At 34.9% G+C, this 22,514-nt stretch overlaps 1 protein-coding gene across 1 annotated transcript in view; it reads right to left on the reverse strand.

The window, feature by feature from the left end:
* LOC140137925 (protein kinase C-binding protein NELL2-like) overlaps nt 1-22,514 on the reverse strand; it is a 158,014-nt gene that overhangs the window by 89,767 nt on the left and 45,733 nt on the right. Inside the window, exon 4 of the mRNA XM_072159730.1 lies at nt 22,423-22,473. Coding sequence (XP_072015831.1) covers nt 22,423-22,473 — 51 coding nt within the window. The remainder of the gene's footprint in view (nt 1-22,422; nt 22,474-22,514) is intronic.

Genomic DNA, 22,514 nt, shown 5'->3' on the forward strand with positions numbered 1-22,514 from the left:
TAGAATTCATAAGTTTTTGTTTGCTTTGGCTAAATCCTGTTCAAGTGGTGGGCTAACCAACAATTTACAATGAGAGGACATTCCTGAACCTCGTTGACTTGGGGATGATTTGAAGTGACCGCCAATTATGACCATTTGACATTTAATACCAGCAATGTGGAAAAAGAGAAATAATGTAGCACTGAAATAATGTACCCTTTTGCTGAAGGAGCAAAGTTTAACAAACCATAACTCAACTTCTGGATATTGTTTGAAGTCAAATGATATATCATTGTAACAATTATAATATATATTTTCCAAGCACAGAAGAAAACAAAATTGACCAGTGGCCGACTTTTACGAGTGTTTCGTGGTGGACGGTCACATATGGTCCAAACAATTTGTGTTGTTTAGCAAATATTTCAGCATTCTATTCTTCTCTTGTAAACAATTTTATTACGATTTTTTATTTTATCTTGTTTAATTTAGATTTTTTTTCTCTCTCTGGTAAGTGCCAGGGTTAGAACACAGAAGCAACAACAAATTAACTTACACAACGTAACTGTGTGGATAGGAGATCAATTTTGAAAGTAATATTTTAATAAAGTCCAAATGAAAAATAAAATCACACATTCATACATATCACTGAGAGCAAATTGTCCCTTTAAGATCAAATTGTTTACACTTGCACACACAATAGTTCATGGTTATTCTGATTCAATTTAGCACTGCAATTATCAAACACTGTCTGGGTTATCTCCTGTCCTGCGTTTATGACATAAACTGTCTCATAATATCAAATCCTGTATGTCCGTTCTCTTTTGTCATGTGCACGCTAAACGACATATTTGTGCATAAGATTTTCAATTTTAAAGCTAAAATGGCAAAATCAGGTTATGGAAATGAACATTTATTGAAATGTTGGTTAATTTTGTTCTGGTACTTCAAGCTAGGGGGTCAATTTTGTTCTGGTACTTCAAGCTAGGGGGTCAACTTGGTATATTCAGAATTGTTAATAGTGCTTCGTTGTCTGTTCTTCACTTTTATTGAATATTAAAACATTTTAGCCTAATTTTTAACAACAGAGAGCAGATTGCATAGCTCTATGATTAAATTCTGATAGCATTTGGCTATGAGGTTTCCGAGACTTTTTTTCTTGTAGTGGTCTTGATTTACTGGATTTATGCATTTAGAATAACCAACCAAAAATGTAACTTGCTGATGGCAGCTTTTGTATCCAGTTGCAGATTATTCCATACACCGGCCAATGCCCTGCGAAGAACTTGATATTCAATTGAACAGCCTGAATCACCTGCCACGGTATATAAGTTACATTGTATTTCACCATTACCTACTGACCATGATAATAAGTGCCTCGATCTAAAAGTCCTTTCAAGATTGTCAACTCCTGTTGTCATTCAAGAAGTGAAGAGAAATCTGTTTGATTTCATTGGATTTATTTGTTTGTTGCACATCGCACATAAAATTAGAGAATAAAGGTATTGTTTTAGCTGCTGTCATGCATCTATCGTCTCATATAACACAGGCAACATCATTATTTAAAGTAAAACAACAAGGCAAAATCCGAGTTGTTTTACGCCAAAAAAATTGATGTTGCGTGTTATGAGACGATAGATGAACTACAGCTGCTAAACACAATACCTTTATTCTCACACTTCAAATGAAATGAAAAAAATATTAATCATAAGTATACCATATTTTAAGGGGTATAGTCCATACAAGATCCCGTCCAACAATTTTGCTTAAACTTCATTACTAATTAACTTTCATCGATATACTTGAATATCTAAAATAAAAAAGGGGTCACCGAGCTCGCTTTTTGAGAAATAACCATTTTAAAAAGGCTGTTTTTGGGAAAAATTAGTACAGGCGTCTATGGAAAAATGAAAAATTTAGACATATTTTCGATAATAACAAAAAATCTACCCCAACAATTTTGCTGATTTTTTAATATAATATGCGCACTGATAGGATGTTTCATTAAAGCTAATAAAAAATGGGGGTCACCGAGTTACTTTTTTTCACAATTTGAGCAGAAATGGCATATTTTTTGGTTCAAAATACCAGTGCGATATCATAGCGCGTCACTCGCAAAAAACTTGTCGCAGCTCATACGCGCTAAATTGTCCGCGTATGCAGATGATATCGCAAACACCTGCAACATGACAGTGGGGTGATTTTCTTCGGTTTTATTAACCTTCTTGAATCCAAAGTATCCATTAAGTTATGTTTCACTCAATATGAAGTTCTTCAAAAATCGAAAACCAAAAGTGGTTAAGCCAACAAACAAAATGAGATATTTTACATGAATCTGTAATTTCAAATTGAATTGAATTTGAACTTTATCAATACTGCCGTTTTTTCTCGTTGTTTTGCATATAGCAAAAATACTTGTAGGCCTACCTATGACAACTTTAATGACTTATCCTTCACTCCTATGCAATTTATAAACAATGTTAGTTTTTTGCAGGCTATCACTGAATAGGCCTTTACTTATTAACTTAAATATTAGCGGATCCCGTTATTTATCATGTTTAGAATGATATTAATATTACTCAAATATCATCTCATTTTAGGCATGTACCAAGCAAAAACAAAACATTTTCGACATCATTCGCAAAGGTTAGAAAAGGTTGCAAACGTTTAAATGTCGGGTTATTTAAAGGGTTATAAAGGGTATAAAACGTTTTCAAAACACTCAAAATGTTATACTGCAAACATTCTAACATGTTATTTCAGTGTTGACAAAATATTTGGCAAAAACTATTTGCAAAACATATTTTTACAATAACACTTTGAAAACACTTTAGAAATATTATTGTAGTGTGTTATCATAAAAAACGTATTAAAACGTTTTCATAACCTTTATATAACCCGACATTTAATTTACTTAAATCAAAACCCAAATGTTTAAAACGCGTTTTAACGCTTTTTTGTGTTTGCTGGGACAACTTGGTTCGATCTACTTCTCGTTTTATCATTAAGTTATAAAGTCAGTTGCACACGAAGTCAGATGTGAAGATAGACATTAAAAAAAATTGACTTCATCTTCATGTGATATATATTTCAAATTACAGAATTTTACCTTAAAATACTATTGAAATAATTTCATTATATTAATAATCAGTAAAATAAGAAACTACTTTATAATAAATAAGTTATATAATACTAGTTAATATTAAGACAAATAAAAAGGCCGTTTGATATCACCCCTTTATATATTTTTTTCAGAGGCCTACTGTGCCTGTTTAAATGGACAGTATGCCTGAAGAAACAAAATAAAAATATAGACATAGTTTTATTTATATAATATAAACCTATAGCCTATATTAATTTTACGTATTATTGATTTAAATTGTGTTACACTTTATAGGTAACCATTTATTTCTTTAGTTATTTCTTTCCTTCTTTGTTTATCTTTCTTTCTTTTACAAAAATCATTGGTAAATGGCGATGAAAACATGTTACTCTCAGCGTAGCTGAACTTCTTACCAGCGCCTGGCGCATACACTCCACGCAGTTTTTAGTTTGACGCAGCGTGGTGGCAAGAACTGCGAGGACAAGATTTCACAGAAATTTCAGTTAGAAACGAGTGCGTACAAGACGCGTGGATTATACCCCTTAATCAAATAAAATCCTACAATTACAAGGAATTGGGGTTTAAAATTGATCAATCCCATTCTCCAATTGGTTCAAGTAGCGTGTACGAGTATCAATGGTACTTTTTCTGATTCTCATCAGATGTACTATGGCCTTCCACAGGGTTCCATCGTTGGTCCAGCATCATTCAGAATTTACATCATCCCGGTTGGTCGTATTATCAGGAAGCATCAAATCCATTACCATATGTATGCCGACGACATTCAGCTCTTTTTAAATTTCAATCCTTCTGATCCGATTTCCATTCAATGTGCTCTGTCAAGACTCTCAAACTGCATTAGCGAGATAAAACTGTGGATGACTAACAACATGTTGATGCTGAACGATAACAAAACAGAGTTTTTTATCGCTGCTTCACCACACAATAGGCGCAAGTTACCATCAAATATTCATCTTCAAATTGATAATAATGTTATCATTCCCTCTAACACTGTTCGTAATCTGGGTGTCCTCTTTGATGGTCAGCTTTCCATGTCAACCCACATTACAAGCTTGTGTAGTAATGTCACTTACCATCTTCGTAACATAACACGTATACGCCGGTTCTTAGACAGAGACACATGCCACCACATCGTTAGGTCGTTAATTCTTTCTCGTCTCGACTATGCAAATGCAGTTCTACTTGGAGCAAATGCAACTGACATCGCGAGACTTCAGAGACTGCAAAATTGGGCGGCAAAACTAATTTTCTGTGCAAAGAAGCGTGATCATGCAACACCGTTCATCAAAGAGCTCCACTGGTTTACTATCAAGAACAGAATAACATTCAAAATCCTTGTCATTGTTTTCAAGTGCCTAAATGGCTTTGCTCCATCATACCTTGCCTGCAACTTGTCTCTGTACTCACCTGCACGAACTGGCTTACGATCTTCAACTGACACTACCAGACTCACTGAACAAACTTACACACCTCGCACTCTTCAATCTGCTGCCGACAGATCATTCGTATATGTTGCTCCTCGGTTGTGGAACACTTTACCACCTGCTCTGCGTTCTGTGCCATCACTTCAAATGTTTAAGAAAGGACTTAAAACACACCTTTTCACACAATAATTTTTCTTTTGTTCCATATTATTTGCTTGCTTTTATTTTTGTTTTGTTATTTATTATATAGTGTATCGTCACACACGCTGTGATATCTATGAAACAGTGTGTCATAAATATTTTGTATGTATGTATGATGAACCAATGTGTTATATCATGTCATATCACACAGCTATGAAACTAATAAGATTGCAGAAACTATCTCAAGTGTTTAAGAATGTCTTGTAAAAGTTTGATAATATATTTGAAATCTGTGAACTTGGGAGTACTCCATGATGCTTGTTTGTGATACAATATTTTCTCCTCAAGACAAAGTACAGATAATAATATTGTAATCACAGTAAAGTCATTCTCAGCGGGGCGACTTGGAAATTGTGCCCCTTCGGAAATATTGCCCTGTTATTCCGATGATAAGTTTCGGTAAGATACAGCATTTGTGTTATCTTTTGGGTTGCGCTATAGTGTTCTTATGAATTTTGGGTCACAGGAAAAGAAGTTTGGAAAGCCCTGCTTTAGATGTTACCTAATATAAGCATGACCAGAGAAAATGCACTAGTGGAGGTATTTTCTCTGCTATTACTAAACGCTTTATTAAAATAGCTAATAAATAGTGCACTGTACATTGCAATTTGTACTCCGCCCCAAATGTCACCTCACATTGGATCCAAATCTAGCGCTAAGATGCATCCACCTGGATGAAGACAGACCTAGTTCAACCAATGGAAGAGATACACACTAGATTCAACACATTACCCTGTGGCACAGTTCTTTAACCCCTTATATTTCTGTATAGAAATTAAATGAACTTTACGAACTTAGGTATCAAAACTCATATCCAATGAAATGAGGTCAAATTGTACGATTACATTGGTTTATGTATAGGTTATTGGATTGTGCCATGAGAGATGATGTTATTTTGGTTAATAGTGAGACCTACATAAAACAAGGCTTTAACTTTCAATGTCTTGTTCATTAACACAAAAATGTGATCTAGATTGAAGCTTAAGGGGGCGCTTAATACTTATAACTTTATTATTTAAAAGCACTGCATGCCAAGATTTGTATCAAATGAGATGTACATCTTAAATGTAAAGCAAAAGCATGCAGCAATTTGATGGGTAAGAAGCTGCAACATATCACTGGTAAGGTCTTGTGGTTCTTAAGATAAAATCAAGTGTACTAACAGGATTCAGGAAACTAATTCTTCACAGACATATATCTTTAGAACAGCCAGATTTAATGACTTGTAAGAGCATAGACATGGTAAGAGTAAAGTTTGAAAATGCATACATGTTACTGTTTACTACTGCATCAAAAGCATACAGTTGACCAATTGATAGATATGCACATAATTAAAACTGCAAGAGAAACTGAGAATAGCTTGATGATAACAGCGACTTGGTAAGCTTCACCCTAAATGCACCAAACACAGCCCGAGGACAAACTGAGCCAATCTTTCATCCTTTTTACACAGATTAGGAAAGCATTTTACAACAGAAACTTAGCAACTACTTCTTCACTAATGCATCAAATTTGTTATAAAGGAAGAGAAACGGTTTATAATAAGCACAAGACGTTACAGGCCTGAGAGCTAGACAGGCTTTCTTAAAAGCAGCATTGGTCGAGTTGATGAAACAAGGGATTCATCATTTAAAGTAGGAATTGATGAAGCATGTCTGATGTACTATATTGTACTTTAAGCTTACTGTGCAAATATAGTCAAGTGACTTGAAAGCAATTACATTTAACAACATTTGCAAGAAATTCCACTGATTTAATGTTTTTGTTCCGCAGGAACTGTTGGTTCACTTACACCCTACCCTCCTTAACAGTACCTTAAAATATTTCTAGCGTTTGAAAAGTTAGGAATCATAACACCCTAGATCAGTGAAGAGTCTATCTAAAATATTACTCAGTTTCTTGCACAGAGATATATATGTTATTAGCTATTTGAAAAAGTGTACTGTGTGTGTGCAGTGTTTGTGAAGAGTTGCTGACCTTGCATCCAAGAAATGAAACTATTGGAGCCAGTGATTGGCTCAGTTTTCTAACTAGTTTAAAACTGCTGGTTTCTATGAAATGTTGTTGAATAAATATATTAATGTATTGAAAAATACTACATAAGTACACAATGAATCATTTCTGCTTGTGTGAAACGATTAACATGGGTATAATTTGGCTGATTTTATCGAACTACTTCAGGTGTTGAAACATAATACTGCAGGAGTAAACCGTCTTTGCCGGCGATGCACTGGGCGTAATAATTGTAACATAACAAACAAGTGTGTTAAATCTATATGTCAGCTTGTGAACCTAGCCCAATTCATTGAACTTGATGACCTTACAGGCAAAACTTGCTGTACGCTTTGTGTGTCCAGTTATTTTGAAGTGAAGAGAGCAATACATACTCCAGTTTAAAAAAAAACCCATAAAGCTCTCCAGTAGTTCTCATGACCTAGACCCATAGCTAGATAGGTACCAAGTGAAATAATTTTGTTGTTTATTAATTTTAATGTATTATTTACTAAATGTAATACTGACTGAAGATCTAATATGTTGTAGAAAATAATTATATCATATTTATAACATAACTTGCATAAAGACAATGTGATAGTTGCAATTAAAATGTGAACATTTTGCACATGATTAGATAGATGCCTTTCTATCACTATGGCTGTAGATATTGCACTCATAGAGCATTGGTTGGGCTATTGTTGACATAGATAGCATACATTTAAATACATTTGCAAACCTGAAAGGTGAGAATATGTTCACCTGTCTTTTGTCAATTTAATAGGAGAGCAAGTTGAAAACTGGGCTCAATTAGGAGTGCAAACTGCGTGTTATACCATGTGTGCATAGTTTTACATGAGCAAATGTAAAAAGAAACCAACAATTTTTAAACTACTTAGAAAACTGAGCAAATCACTGGTTCCAATAGTTTTATTTCTCGGAATAATAATCAGTGACTCTCCACAACTAATGCTGCACACACATAGCAGCAAATGAAACAAAATATTTCATGTGATTTTAAAAATACTCATCATCATCAGTCGGCTGCGGAGCAGGCGACTCACAACCTTTCTCCAATTATTGCGATCTATTAGAAATACTACTACCTGTATATATAATATATATAGTTAGTTAGCGCCCTCCACTGATGCTTTGCATCAAAGTGTTCTTGTATAGTACTGGATGGACTGGAGTAATGTATATTATATTACAAAATGATTGAAATTCACTGCCATGAGTAAAGAAAGAGAAGATTTATTTATTTTCAATACCAGTAGGCCATTAGCGGAAGGTTGTCCTTTTTAAGGACTCTTCTTGTTAAACATTAAATCAGTAGAATTTCTTGCAAAATGCTTCAAGTTGTTATTTATTTATAAATTTGCATAATGAGAAGAAATTTGAAAGGTACCATATTTCTCTGAAGTTTCCCCTTTGTTTTTAGTTGTGAGATTAATCAGTACTGATCTATAATTAGCATGTTTCTACTCATTTGCTGTTCACAAGGTTAGCGAGGAAAATACTAAACACATCAAAAAAGAATGAATCTGCCATTTATGGATGGATGTCTTAAGCTTCCTGTTACATGAATATGTAGACAATGCACAATCTGAGGTTACTGTTCCGAACCCAGGCTACTTTTTGTTCATTACAAAGCATACAGCCTGAAGTATGGCCCTCTGTAACAATATGCATATACTGTACGGAATAAAGGGTAGTATCAACACGTCCGTCAATAACCTCAGATTGAGCATGTTATGTGAATAAGGCATCTGTAAGAGTTTATCATCGTGCTATCACCAATTTTTGCCTTCCTCTCCTGCTTTCAAATTACATTTACATGCAATTATTAGCTGCATCCTCTTCATCCACTGATTATGTTCTTTTCTTGCTCCGCTCCATTTGATTTCCTTACTAATCTGTTCCTTGATGTCTTGAGGTAACACACAATTGCTAAGCTTATATCACACATTCAAAGTCATTTAGTATGCATCACATTATCGAAGGTTCGGGACAAGAAAGGCTTATATACAATAGCTGCCCTATAGATAATTTGACAATTTCTGCATTCTAATTGTACAGATATGACACCTGGCAGCTATTGCAGATAAGCCTTTCTTGCACTGATCCTCGTTATCATGTAGATGATGTGGCTTTAATCTCTATCCAGTACACACATCATTTCGACTGGACATTGTCATCAAAATATGGTAATTGAGAGCATCAATCAAAGCATTTGATCTCTTTGTTATCCCTGGCTTAGGGAAATAGATGAGCTTTTTGGTGTCTTGTTTCTTATAATTTTTGATATTTGAGAGTTTTATTTTGGTCAGTTACACAAATGTCTTAGATAAATGTCATTATCACTCAAGCTTGATGGTGGACTAGTTTTCAAGTTTTGCTGTAGAAAGAATTAAACTTTGGTCAAGAAATCAGCACCACAATAACTTGTTTGCATGTAAGAATAGGCTATATGAAAGCAGTATGCATGGCCAAACTAAACTGGTTATGTGGCTATGTATTCTGTGTCTATGTAGGGAGTGACTTCATAAGTCTAAAAATAATTATATTGTAAAATACAAAAACATTTATGATCCCTTCGTTAGTACCGTACTGACGCGAGTATAGTCCCACCCCGTTTTTGGGTGAACATTTTTCAAAATTGTGACCGTACACCACGACTGAGCCGTAAATGTCCTCAATTGTATTACGTAGTTATTTAATGAGAAATGGGCACCAAATTGAAATACCTATGAATTTGGACCTTCATGCCCATTTTAGATACTGTAACTCAGAATACAATTGAGGACATTTACGGCTCATTCGTGGTGTACGGTCACAATTGGAGGGTGGGACTATACTCGAATTTAAATTTTTTTTTTATTTCGGCTTTGGAGTGTCCCAGGACCTAGACCTAAATGCTAGGATCATTCATGGTTGAAAAAAAAAAAATTCAAGATGTTTTGTATTTTTAATATGAAAATTGATAATGTGTATTCATGTCATACTCTATTAATGATTTCAAAATGCAATGAATTTGAATTTCTAAAATTTTCCGAAAATTTGGGGGTGGGACTTTACTTGAAGGTGGGACTATTCTCGCGATCAGTACGGTAATGGGATTTACTACAGGGATCCTTCGTAAAGTTACAACAAGGATATTCGTAACTTACCCAAACTTACTTGAGTTAAGAAGGGTTAAAAAGTTATGTGAAATAAACACCATGCTATGCACCTGTTTATCTATATACCTGTTTATGTGTCTATTGGTCCTAATGTTATACTGCCGTCCATCTGGCTTTCTCTGACTCTCTTTCAAAACTCTAATTTTAGTGGCTTCTCTAAGAGAAACCACCATGCTGAATAAAGCACCTGAAAGTAGGTCTACCATACCTCTTAGCTTAATTGATGCAAAAATTACATCCAAATTTGCATTTTTCACAGCCATAGTTAAAATAAACCCCCTGGGTGGAATTGTGTTGCTTCAGAATTAGCATATTCATCAGGTTATAACAACAACTTGAGGCAGGTGTAATTAGGAGTTTCTGCTCAATGATAATCGGACATAATGTAATCATATCATGTAATTTCCTTGCAACAACAGATGATGTCAGATTACTTAGAAGTTAGTCATACAAAAGTTTATTACTGTAATTCTCGGGTTTATTACTGTAATTCTCAGGTAATTTCAAACATGCATCATTCATCAACATTGTTAGTTGTATTGAATCATAATTTGCAAATATTATATGAAATAACATTATACTTATCAACCAGATCAAGCTACATAAAAATTTAGCATTTATCATTTATATCAACTAGCACAGTAACCAAACATACACTTCTAGTGCCCGTTTCTATTCATCGTTATGTATTCTTCTCCCGTGCATTATTTTCGCGAACTACCCTTCACAGCCCAAATTATATAAACCTGCACGCTAAACAATGCATTATCTAAAACCTGCACGCTAAACAATAGATTCTAGATAATACGTGCACGCTCAAATACTAGAAATACTACTTTCACATAACCATAAAGTAGAGTTAGGTGGCGCTTTAGACACAGAGATCACATAACTATATAATTGTTTGTTCGATATATATACCAACAAAAAAGTACGAATATACATTCTGTGGTGTTAAAATGGTATAGTTACAAACGGTGTTCTATAATAGTGTACAATTACCGAATAAGGTGCAACTCGCTAGACTTGAGTCCAGTCCTCGTTTACGGAGTTTAGGATTAGGGTTTAGGGTTGGGATAGGGCAGTCTTGTAATAAGACTAGTAGAGTTGCACCCTTGCAAATATTATTGTCATAAATTATGATTAATGACCTCAAATAAATCAAACATCAAATGAGAATAATCGAGCTTCTATTAATTAAAAAGGGCCAAAAACAGGTGGATCATAATTATACAAGATGACACCATTGCAAAATATTCAGCATTTTACAAATGAAATACATGTAGGCCTATATCTAAAATAACATAGCCGGGCCCGGAAACACACACTAGCGCATAATATCATGATCATGTTTTATAATACCATAGGCCTTCAAACACATGTGTTTGAAGGCCTATGATAATACTGAACAAATTGTTAAATCCCAATGTCGTGTGTTTTAATATAAGTAGTTCAAATTATAGAGCTATAAAGTCCAGTTGATATTCACCGTAGTACTAGTCTGACATCTAAATCGATCGTTTCCAACTGGTTCAGTGCTCTCTGTGTTCGAAACCACGATATTAAATGATCACAACATAAAGTCAAGTCAATTAAACCATGCATTGCACTCAGTTCATTATCCTTATCTTACTATCCTGACTATAATAGCTGAGGTGACAAAAAAAGCCTCAGATTTTAATACAGGTGGACAGGTTTTTCAAGGAGGGTCGGTGGGTGGGATTTGTTTTTTCTATTGGCAACAAATTGATTGTTGCCAAAAAAACCTGATTTTATATGATTTTTGCAAATTTAAACCAAAAATTCTCCAAAACGCAAGATCTGGGTCGATTGGGCTCATAAAAAACAGGTTTTTTTATCACCTGAAAACCTTACAACCTTAAATTCAAAGTTAAGGCTTTTACTATGCAAATTTCCTTATGTATTTGATTGAGTTCCATATGTTTGCATGTATCTCACACTACGGTCTGGTTGGATCAGAGCATCACATATTTCTTTTGCTTCTTATAATCTAGCACACCCTGACAGGCTCAAGTTCGCAGCCATGCACGCTCTACGCACTATACGAGGGCATTGCGATAAAAGGAACTGAGCTAGTTCTACATATAGGACATGATTAAGGGAAATGAGTCCGATGTCGCTAAATGTTTTCGACATATTGGCAAACACAGTGTTCAAACTCTTTTTGTTTTATATTGTTTTCAGCCATTGATAAATTTCTCATAATTTGATAAATTTCTCATAATTCGGTCTGATTTTGATGGGGTTTGAAGCAAAATGTATATTCGTAAATGGCCAGAAAATGGTGTAAAAAAATTTGAATTGAAAATTGCCGACATGTGACTCATTACTCTTGATCATGTCACATATACTGTGAAAGATACTTGCTACATAACACACAGCACTCCCAACAACACTTCATAATATGCCAAGGCATTTTTATCCCCTGCAGGACTGTTATTGTTGCCTACTTCCCCTAGTATTCACCATGTTCACCCCTTCACTCAACTTACTCATTCAAAACCAATGCAAGGTACTGTACAGCACAAAATTTCCAGAAGATTTAATTTTTGCGGTTCTTGCGGTACCTTCAGAACCGCTAATTTTACATACAACAATATCATTTTAGATCCATATGGTTCAATTTGAAGTGGCTAGAAACCACCAATTAAACGAATCGTGAAAGAACGCAGAATTGTAAGAATCGCAAAAAAGTTAATACCGCGAAAATATGTCGCTACACAGTATAACGCAGCAAAGAATCACAAGCGGATATTTATGTTAGAAATCAATCTAATTATCTCTCCTTCTATGAGGTAATAACAAGAATGCAATACTATTCATGTGAAGATTCAAGTGAACTTGTGTGTATACAATGTCATATTGATTTGTCCTCTTTTCACTCCTGTCGTTTTATTACAAACCCAAATTAGTCCAATACAAATGGATAGCAAATTCTTCACCCAATTTACCTAGATTTATAAACCCTATGATAGGTTAATGAATGCGTATACCTTGTTGTTCGAGAAATTAAACAAAATAATGCAAACATGCTGATGTTGATGTGTCTAATGCACGAGCCCCGATAACCTATTTCATACACGAGAAGAAGAAAAAAACATGATTTTTGCTGTTTTTATAACAAAATTGTCACTTAAATGTTGGAAAATACAAGCAAATATATATGTTCCAACCCACAAGAAAAATAAACATGTCCAACAGCACTGCACGTAGTACGCACCCGTGCATAAGACACAATCAATGCATGGTTTGCCTTTTTCTAACGCTTGCTCTGATTGGTTCTCGCTACCTAAAAGTGTATGAATATAGAACAATATTAACACTATACAAGATAGTTGTTCAGCTGAAATCCAAAAATTGATCTAAGTATAATGAAGTAATTATAGAACAGCATTTGATGCCTGCAGTGTATGGGAGAAAGGATCATCAAGAAAATTGACATCACTGCACCAGAAAACCACAGAGTGACCAAGATTGGGGATCACAGTCCCATCAAGACATCACTGCACCAGAAAACCACAGAGTGTCCAAGATTGGGGATCACAGTCCCATCTTGACATCATTATTGTACTGGTTCCATTTTCACATCTTAAATGGTCTAAATAGATGGAGAAAAGTCAAGGGGTCCAGCAAATCAATATGTCTGTCAAGTTTTCTGTTTTATTTTGGGGCAATTTCGGAGACTCTGGTCTGCAGATGACAAGTTATGGAAAGTTTCCAGTCAGTCAGACTATGCTTATCTCTGCCTCATTCTCAGTACTATTTGGTACCATTTCATATCGTTTTGACTGCATACATGGAGGAAGGGTCCTTCCAAATAGACTAACCTAAATTTGGGGTTTTCAGTTCGCCCGGCAAAGGAAATGCCTGTTGGGATGTAAGGCACCTTTTTCTGGTGTTTTGTTTGTAAGATGCTTCTATTTATGTGGCATCTTGACATTTTAAAGAGGTGAAGGGAAACATTCAAGAATGTTGAATGTCACAAAAAGATAACTTTGTAAAGGACTATTTATGTTCAGATAGTGAAGGTAAACTGGTGCACCTTAAGGGGGAATCATTTGTATGTTGTATTGAATCTATTCAAGTACACAGAAGGAAACCTGGAGGTACTCGAAATCTGGGTGGGGAGCCTACCTATGCTTAAAATGTAGCAGTGTCAGTTTAAAGGGGGGATTACTGAAAAGGGTATTATATTGACAATTTGTCACTTGAAATCCAAAAAAGGGTGTTAGATTTGTTGTATGCCTCAAAGATAATGCCCCAATAAGAGCATAAAATACCACTGTAAATCATTGAAAAGTGTGTGAAAAAAATCGGAAACTTCTTTTTGCAAAAAAAGGCAATAAAGAGTTCATGATTAAGATGCATACCGGAAAGGCAGTACCAATCCAAGGGTAGCAAATTACAGTCACTTTTTGTATTTGGCCCTGCACTTTTAGAAACCCTGTTAAATTGTACCAACATGAACACCCAATACCCACCAAAATACTATAAACCCTCCCCCACCCTGAAGATAACATAGTTTTCACAGCTCTATAGTGAATAATTTACCTGAACTTTTTGATAATCTTAGAAACATGTAGTCAAACTGTTGGCATAAGAATTTATATAAAATAGCCCAAACCCTATCAAAGATTAACATGCCTTCAACGAAGTATGTAAGATATGAGAACAGCATGAATGTGTTTTCCCCTTTCAGAGATGCAGTCAAGAATTTTTTATTGAGAGCTCAATTATTCAAAAACACTGTAATCAAAGTATCGACATTTTGATTTTATCGAAAACAATTGATTGTTTTTCTACACAAATTGATTTTGCAAGTTAAATTTTCAACTGATAGTTGGTTTTTAAAATATTATACAACCACAGTAACAAGTGACTTTTACACACCTCTTTCTCCACTTAAAATGTACAGCAATGTTTAATAGTGGGATTCTATGTAACTTTAAAGGTGCTCAACCTATTACAGGCACACGATATTTGATACATCAAACAAAAATAATCAATTTTTTTTTAAATAATCAAAACTGATTGTTTTAAACAATCACCCATGCCTAGCTGACATATGACCCAGTTTTCTTAATTCGATCATCATAAATATAGCCTCATGATACTGCATAATGTGCTGCATTAAAAAGCAATTAATATTGCATTGCATAATTACACAATTGCCACTGAACACATCTTTAACCTTTAACATGCGTACGGCAGTTAATGACTTGAAAAATGCTCCAAACATCTTACTTTCATATTTATTCCGAGTATTGAACCCCAGAGTAATCCAACGGTAGCCATATTGTATATTATACAGATTACCCATGTACGATTATTGCATATATTTTTCTAAATTCCAGAAATAATCCCATTTAAGACGATTTACCAAAGCCATGAGGTGAAATTTGCTAACACCTCCACTAAGCTCTTTCTAATGGGGTTTATGTCTGCCAATATTCTGTACAGTAATAAACGAGTGCACAAATTAACGGAAACTTAAACTGTCATGTTGAGTGGATTAAGCCTCGTCAGCTCTGACATACTTGCAATCTTGTCGTAGCGCATGACCTCGTACTCTCGCACTTTTTCAATTTATGTTATGCATCACTATTTTCAGGCAAACTGTGACTATACATACCTATGAATGATGTAGATTTACAAAGATTGCAAAAGACTGAAATAGAATGAACTAGAAAGACACAAATTAATCAGCTTCACAATCATTACCAAACAGCAAATTTGTGGTGCAAAGTTGCTTTCATATACAGCATGTTCTTTCTGGCCAAGAATGCATTTACAGCATGTTTTTCTGGCCAAGAATAATACATTATGAGTCCAAGAATCATTATGTAAATTCTTGAGTAACAATGTTTGGATTTTTAGTGCATTCTATTTTGGCCTTAAGTTGAAACATTTGCATTAATCTACATCACTCTTTAACTTTATACAGTGCATTGCACAATTTAGCGATTCAAAACCACTAGCTGAACATTATTGTTAATTTAATTAAGCACATTATACCAAAGAAACAACCAGGGCACCACATTCTGAATAATGGCCAGCAGAAGTGAAAGACACAAAAAAGCCAAATTTTCTCTGGAATAAATCCTAATTTGAAGAGCTGTCTACAACATATTGTAGTGTATACTTCAGTTCACATAAAATTTGGTAGTGACATTGGATGCGTAGTTCGCTGGTCACAGTATCGAATCGCGGGTGCCAACTTTATTGCAGAGCATATGCACACACATACAAGGGTGGTTCGTCAGCATACTTGTGGCGCAATTGCGTAAAAGCACTGATGGCACAACCAAACAAAGTGAAATGAAGAACAATATTAACAAACACATTTGACATTCCCAACATATGCCCCATTTCACTCATTCCAAGTTCTTCACACACAAAATGAAACCCAGTTTAAAAACAATTAGTCTAATGATATGATACAAAACAAGACTTACAAATTGCTAACTCAACTATCACAGGATTCACTGTTCTACAACCTGCTTTCTTCCTCAAATCATGATCCTCTATCTAACAAGACTTCAGTGGAGCATACATCAACAATGCTCCACTGAAGAAAACTGCCTGAAAGAACACCAATAGCTTATCAAGGTTCTTGCAGCAGAGGTCCAAAATTTCACCAGAGACAAATTTGTGAAGGACTGTGACTGAGCCGGATGACACAACAGTAAAATGGGACAAACAGGAATATAACAGAGATGCCACTGAGTTTCACTTTAAAAAAACCTGAAACTGGTGAGAAAAACCTGAAAAAGCACATGAACGCAGGCCAAAAAGCCCCTGGCAGAAAATAAAAATAAAAACGTGGGAATTTGGACTCACAAAAAAACCTGAATTCAGACTAAAACCTGAAAAGTGGCATGTATAACCATGAGTGGGCAGGACAAATCTAGTCATAGAGATGGGATATTTTCAAATGCCTCTATCTTGCAGGACTCGAAATATATGGGGATACAAGCACTTTCCATTTTTTGGAAGGGAAAGTGGTATGGAAACACAGAGAAAAAGACAGACAGGTGATTGGTCAGGGTAACATCACTAAAAAAATGCTCAATTCTAATTCTGGTTTGCCATCAAATTTATCCAAGTCTTAAGCTATGATATTAAGTTGTCCTACTGTACCATATCTTCACACTAAAATATTAACCACCTGACTTTTTCAACAAATTGCATTTCTTTCACTTTCAAACTAGACTGGATGAATATTTAATTTGCAGACAGATTTGAAAACGGCGGAATAAGAGAGAAAACACTTGGTAAATTATGCTACTGCACAACTCATGAAATCTATCTATAATTGTATCCATACGGTGGTCTGTATTTTAAGAGTTCAGGATACGTTGAAGAACCAACCATGGCCACAGGTCCAGAGAGGTAGTTGGGATGTAAAAATTTGAGAAAAAACATGGTGGCCATTTTAACATACATGGTTTTGTACAAGACAGATACTGTATACATTTGATTATGCTAATGATTTTTTATCAGACCTACATTTTTAATGATTTAAAATTCTCTACAATATGAATAATGCTTGCACATTTTACTCCGGGAAATTGTTACTGCACACTTGTACCCCCAATATTCCCCATTATTTATATATTCTTTTACTTTTTTCCCTTTCTTGCTCATTTCCTTCAGTTGTCATACAATCATTTCATTTCTGTTTACTTTTTTCTACTTCCCTTTGTTTTACCCAAGATATCGATAGATCCATCCTATCCAGAGATACACTAGTTTCAGCACAATATATCTTCTCCACTTTAATTCTATCAAAGACAGGAATTCTTATTCCCATTCAAAACACAGAAAGTAGAGTGAAAACTCTTAACTTGGTACTTTAACATCTAATACACCAAGTAAAGAAAATCCTAAGATAATGAAAGCATGTGTGACAAGACATCAGATACGAATTAAACTTGTCGTTCTTTCAGTCCTTATTTGAAACCTGCTGTCATAAAATAGATTATGTCATTGTTTGGTTTGACTAGTACTGACTAGCCCTGAGTTGGATTTCCTGCATTTACATTTTTGATGTAGTTATATATTACAAGTCTCATGATGCATCCCTGCACAATGTCAAACTAGAATCTGGGTTATTTTGTTGCAAATTAAATAACTTCGTCAACATCTTTCACAGAGTTTGGCAAAGCGTCTACTGAAGACAGCAATATATTTGTTCACTGTCACTGTATATCTATGAACTTAATTGTGAGGTGAAATGTTTCATTGCTATAATTGACATACTTTATAACATACACCAACAGACAGGATCACATACAAACATAAGCATATAAACATCAAGAGTGTGCCAAAAAACCTTTAATCCCAGTGGCTAGGAGCTATGGGGGGGCTGAGAGGTTAAAATCTGCCTCAAATATTCTGATTTGCATGCTTTTACATAAAACATATGGGAGGGCTGAAACCCCAAAGTCACCCCTGGACCAAACAAAACACTCAACCACACACCCCATCCACCTGCCCGCCCCATACAAACACCTCCACAACTTAACAATTAGGACCCATCATATTACTTTAAGTTGTATCAATAAATTTACCACTACAAATCTGGAACTTTCATGTCCATTCATGCCCCAGTGCAGTAAACGCCATTTTACCACAATTTACCGATAGAAAAATATGAAAGAGCCTACATTTGACAGCCATAGATTACACTCAGATTTATCAGCAATCTGCATAGATCAGTATAAAGAAATATATTCAATTGCGACTCTAAAAAAATCCTGAATTCAAATGTGTGTTACATTAAACCACATGGTACTAAATCAAATTCTCACATTTTAATTCATCTCATTCTTGCTTTGCATTCCATCTTGTTACACCACCTGTTAGCTCCTCTTACCAATTCATCTTGCCACGTTCATCTTTCTAAAAACATGTACCATGACAATTCTCTGCATTTCACAACAATCATATGGTTTTGGGTAAATCGTGTCTCCTAAAGACATCTGAATCAATTTTGCAAGACTTGACATTTGTATCAAGTAATGATTCTGACGCCGAACACATGCATTGAATTTTTTTCCCCGGCAACACATTTGCGACCAGCTTCCTGAATACTACAAAAAAAGTAAAACTGCCGTCAAATTTTGACGATTCAGGCATGGAATTCTTTACACCTATTAAGGAAGTGAGATTTACATTATGATGCATATTTGGGGTTTAGGGTAAGAAGGCCCCTTTTGCAATAGCTCCCATGTGTTATATTTATTAGATTTGGCATAGTGAGCGCTTGGGGAAAACTAAATAAACAAAGGGCAGCTATAGCAGATAGGTCCTTCTTGTCCTATGATGCATATGAAGGGAGTAGTTGAGCAAAATATGGAGAGGGTAAAATCAAGTGTGATGAACCTCTAATGGAAATTTAATGTTAGTTAAACATAATAAGGTTATGCCCAATGGTTATTTCACTTTGTGTCAGATTTGAAAGCTTTTCGTCTCTGTGTTTCACTTTCTAAAAACACACAATTAAAAAGGGGGATTTGAAAGTTAAATGGGCATCACTTTGGAGATTGACAATATTGCAGAACTGAAAAGAAATAACATCTGAGTAAATTCAGCGGCAATATGAATATTGTTTTCTACAGGAAATGGTGGGAGATGTACGTATTTTGAAAGAGGGATTCTGAAATTGTTGGGCAGGGGGGGGTGGGCAAAGCTTGATTGAGGGTGTGGAAGAGTCTGAAAGAAATTCCATGTACACCTCTCCACAAAGGGCATCACCACATACATATGTCATGGTTTTAGACTAAAAATAATAACATCTTTACATATTTTAAATCAAGAGTGCAACTGGACTTATACAGGGTGTCCCAATAAAAACCGACACCATTAAACCACCTTTTTATATCTTTATATGAGACAGAGATGAAATATATATAGATGTCTTATCTGGTAAGCTTTAATATTTTAAATAATACAGAAGAAATTATTTTAATCAATATAAAATTTATGAAGAAATGGCATGGGTAAAAAAAAAAAGATAAATTTCTTTAGGATGCCACTTATGCATGTGTTTCAATTTCAATTGAAATGATTTTTTGGTACATATTAAAGTTGATGAATTCAGGTTTCCATAGGTAAAAACAAATTTGTAATGTGAAATAGAGGGTATAATTAGGTTTTGGTGCTTATTGAAACACCCTGTATATGCCTTTTCTGCAGTTTGCAGTGCAGGTTTCATGCAAAATTTGTTTTATGTAGAATGTAACTTGCCATTGCATTTTAACGATTGTGGGTCAGTCCTATGAATGACATTAACCACTGAAGAGCACATTACATAGACATTACCTAGATAAGGGTGTCAATGTTTCAAGTTACACAAACACTCCATACATGTTTCTAGAGTGACAGCACTGACACAGAAACATATATATTAAAACACTTGCCTCTGCAACTACTTTTTGTTTTTCAATATGAAAAAAACCCTAAAATTTTGGCTACACAAAATTTTGTAGTGCTAACCCAAATATGAAGGACGTGCCTCTGAGACAAGCCAGCAAACGTGTGATGATGAACAAATGTTGATGGATTCATGGTTGTCATAAATGTCTGTTTTAACAAGCTAGAAGTGAAATCTTAACTTATGAGATGACAGACACAAAACACACAATGGATTGATGGATGGATAGGCAGGAATGGTGTGAGAATCTGTAATCGTGGAAAATTACATATTTCTAAGTCAATTTAATTTTTCATGCAAGTTGATTTTTATGGATAATATTTTTCATTTCAAAATAATCAAATTTTGACTTGTAAGTTGTATTTTGCAATAATCTTGAAAAATGATAACAGTTTATTAATGAAGCTAGAAAAGTTAAGTAAGAGAGGATTACACAGTGGTATGATTGAAAGCTTATATCCTGAAAGTAGCCGAAAATCCTGATAAACATCATAAAAATCAGTACAATTGCATGAATTTTGGCCACAAAAATTTAACAAATATCATGGTCTTAAAATGTGAATTCTCCCTTAGACTTGGATGTAAGCATTCCTACATGTACACCTGTATCAGTAAACTGCTGTGAACTTGGCAAGTATAACTATGATGTCAAACATGATCATCTCTAAGGACGAAGTTCCTTAATTCCATTATGCTTACACTTCAGATAAAGACCTTAGCATGTCTTGGTACAAACATCATACTCTACACCATTAGGTAAACTTTTGTGCAAAAGGTTTAACTGAACTGTGCCAATGGGAATGATAACCATAAATCACACTCTGTGGTGATTGTACTTGATACTTGATCCTCAAATAGCTGGAAATACCTGATAAAAAATCATGAAATAGCACTTTCCTATACTTTTCGACACTATAATGGAAAGAGAGGAAAGAATCCTGAAATCAAAGGCAACAAATCCTGAGAAATCACATCCCTGCCCTTGGTGCAATTTTGAGAATTGTTTGCCAAATATTATGCCACTTTAATTTACTTATGGTGTAACGTTTCTCAATTTGTTATTTCACATCAAATTTCCCTATTACATGTATAGCAACCTTCCATAATTTTATTGTGCTATGATAACTTGAGCGTGATTTGCACATGTATGCAGCTTTAGGGCTAACTTTTTAATTTGAGATGGTGATAAAATCTTGGAGATTCCTTAAGTTTTGTATCACAAACTGTTTCACAAACTGTTGAAGGGTCTGTAATAGAGTGAGGTGCGTTTGGATCTAAGGCCATGAAGGGTGGGAATTGAGATTGGCATCAAAATATTAAAGTGTTAGTGTTTACATGGCAGGTTAGGATTAAGGTTAGCATTAGAACTTAAGACATTTTTTGCAAGTGCTTACATAATGGTAACATTATATTTTTGTGTAACAGCAACAGCAACAACAACAACAACAACAACAACAACAACAACAACAACAACAACAACAACAACAACAACAACAACATTATCAAATCATCCAACAACAACAAAATGTAAATAGCGCTAACATACAAAAAGTGAATTGTTCAGGCGCTTTAGGCAGTCACAGGAAACCAAATTATCTGATAGGCTTGTTGGAACAGATGACATTTTAATAGCAGCTTCTTGAAAATGCCAACAGTCTGAGCATTCCTAATATGGATGGGTAGTTTGTTCAATTCCTTTGGTTCAAAGCATGAGGAAGAGCTATCTGAGAATGACACACTATGTTGTTCTGAATGCATGAAATATAATTTTATATTGTAAACATGATCCTGAAAAGAACTAGCTCAGTTTGTGAGCTGTGATGCCCCTTGAATAGTGTGAGTGAAGTGGCTAGCCAGCTTACGGTTGAGCCAGTTGGGCTATCAGCAGATATATCAGATGGAGGCACTGAGCCAGTGGTAATCCTGAAGAGTGTGCTCTTACTTTCCGATTTATGAACATGGAAGCATGTGGCATATAAAGCAGAATCCAGATACATTTCTGACTAAGCCTGATAGATGAATGTGGGCAATGATTGTGCAATAGGTAATAAGATAGGAACTTACTTGTTTGCAGTGTTGGCAGGTAGGGTAGGCACTAGTATATTATTGCTATAGCTGCAAGTTTGAGGGAGGCAAGATAAAGTCAAGTCAAATTA

Source organism: Amphiura filiformis, chromosome 17, assembly GCF_039555335.1.
Source record: "Amphiura filiformis chromosome 17, Afil_fr2py, whole genome shotgun sequence".
In the NCBI taxonomy this organism is placed as follows: domain Eukaryota; kingdom Metazoa; phylum Echinodermata; class Ophiuroidea; order Amphilepidida; family Amphiuridae; genus Amphiura; species Amphiura filiformis.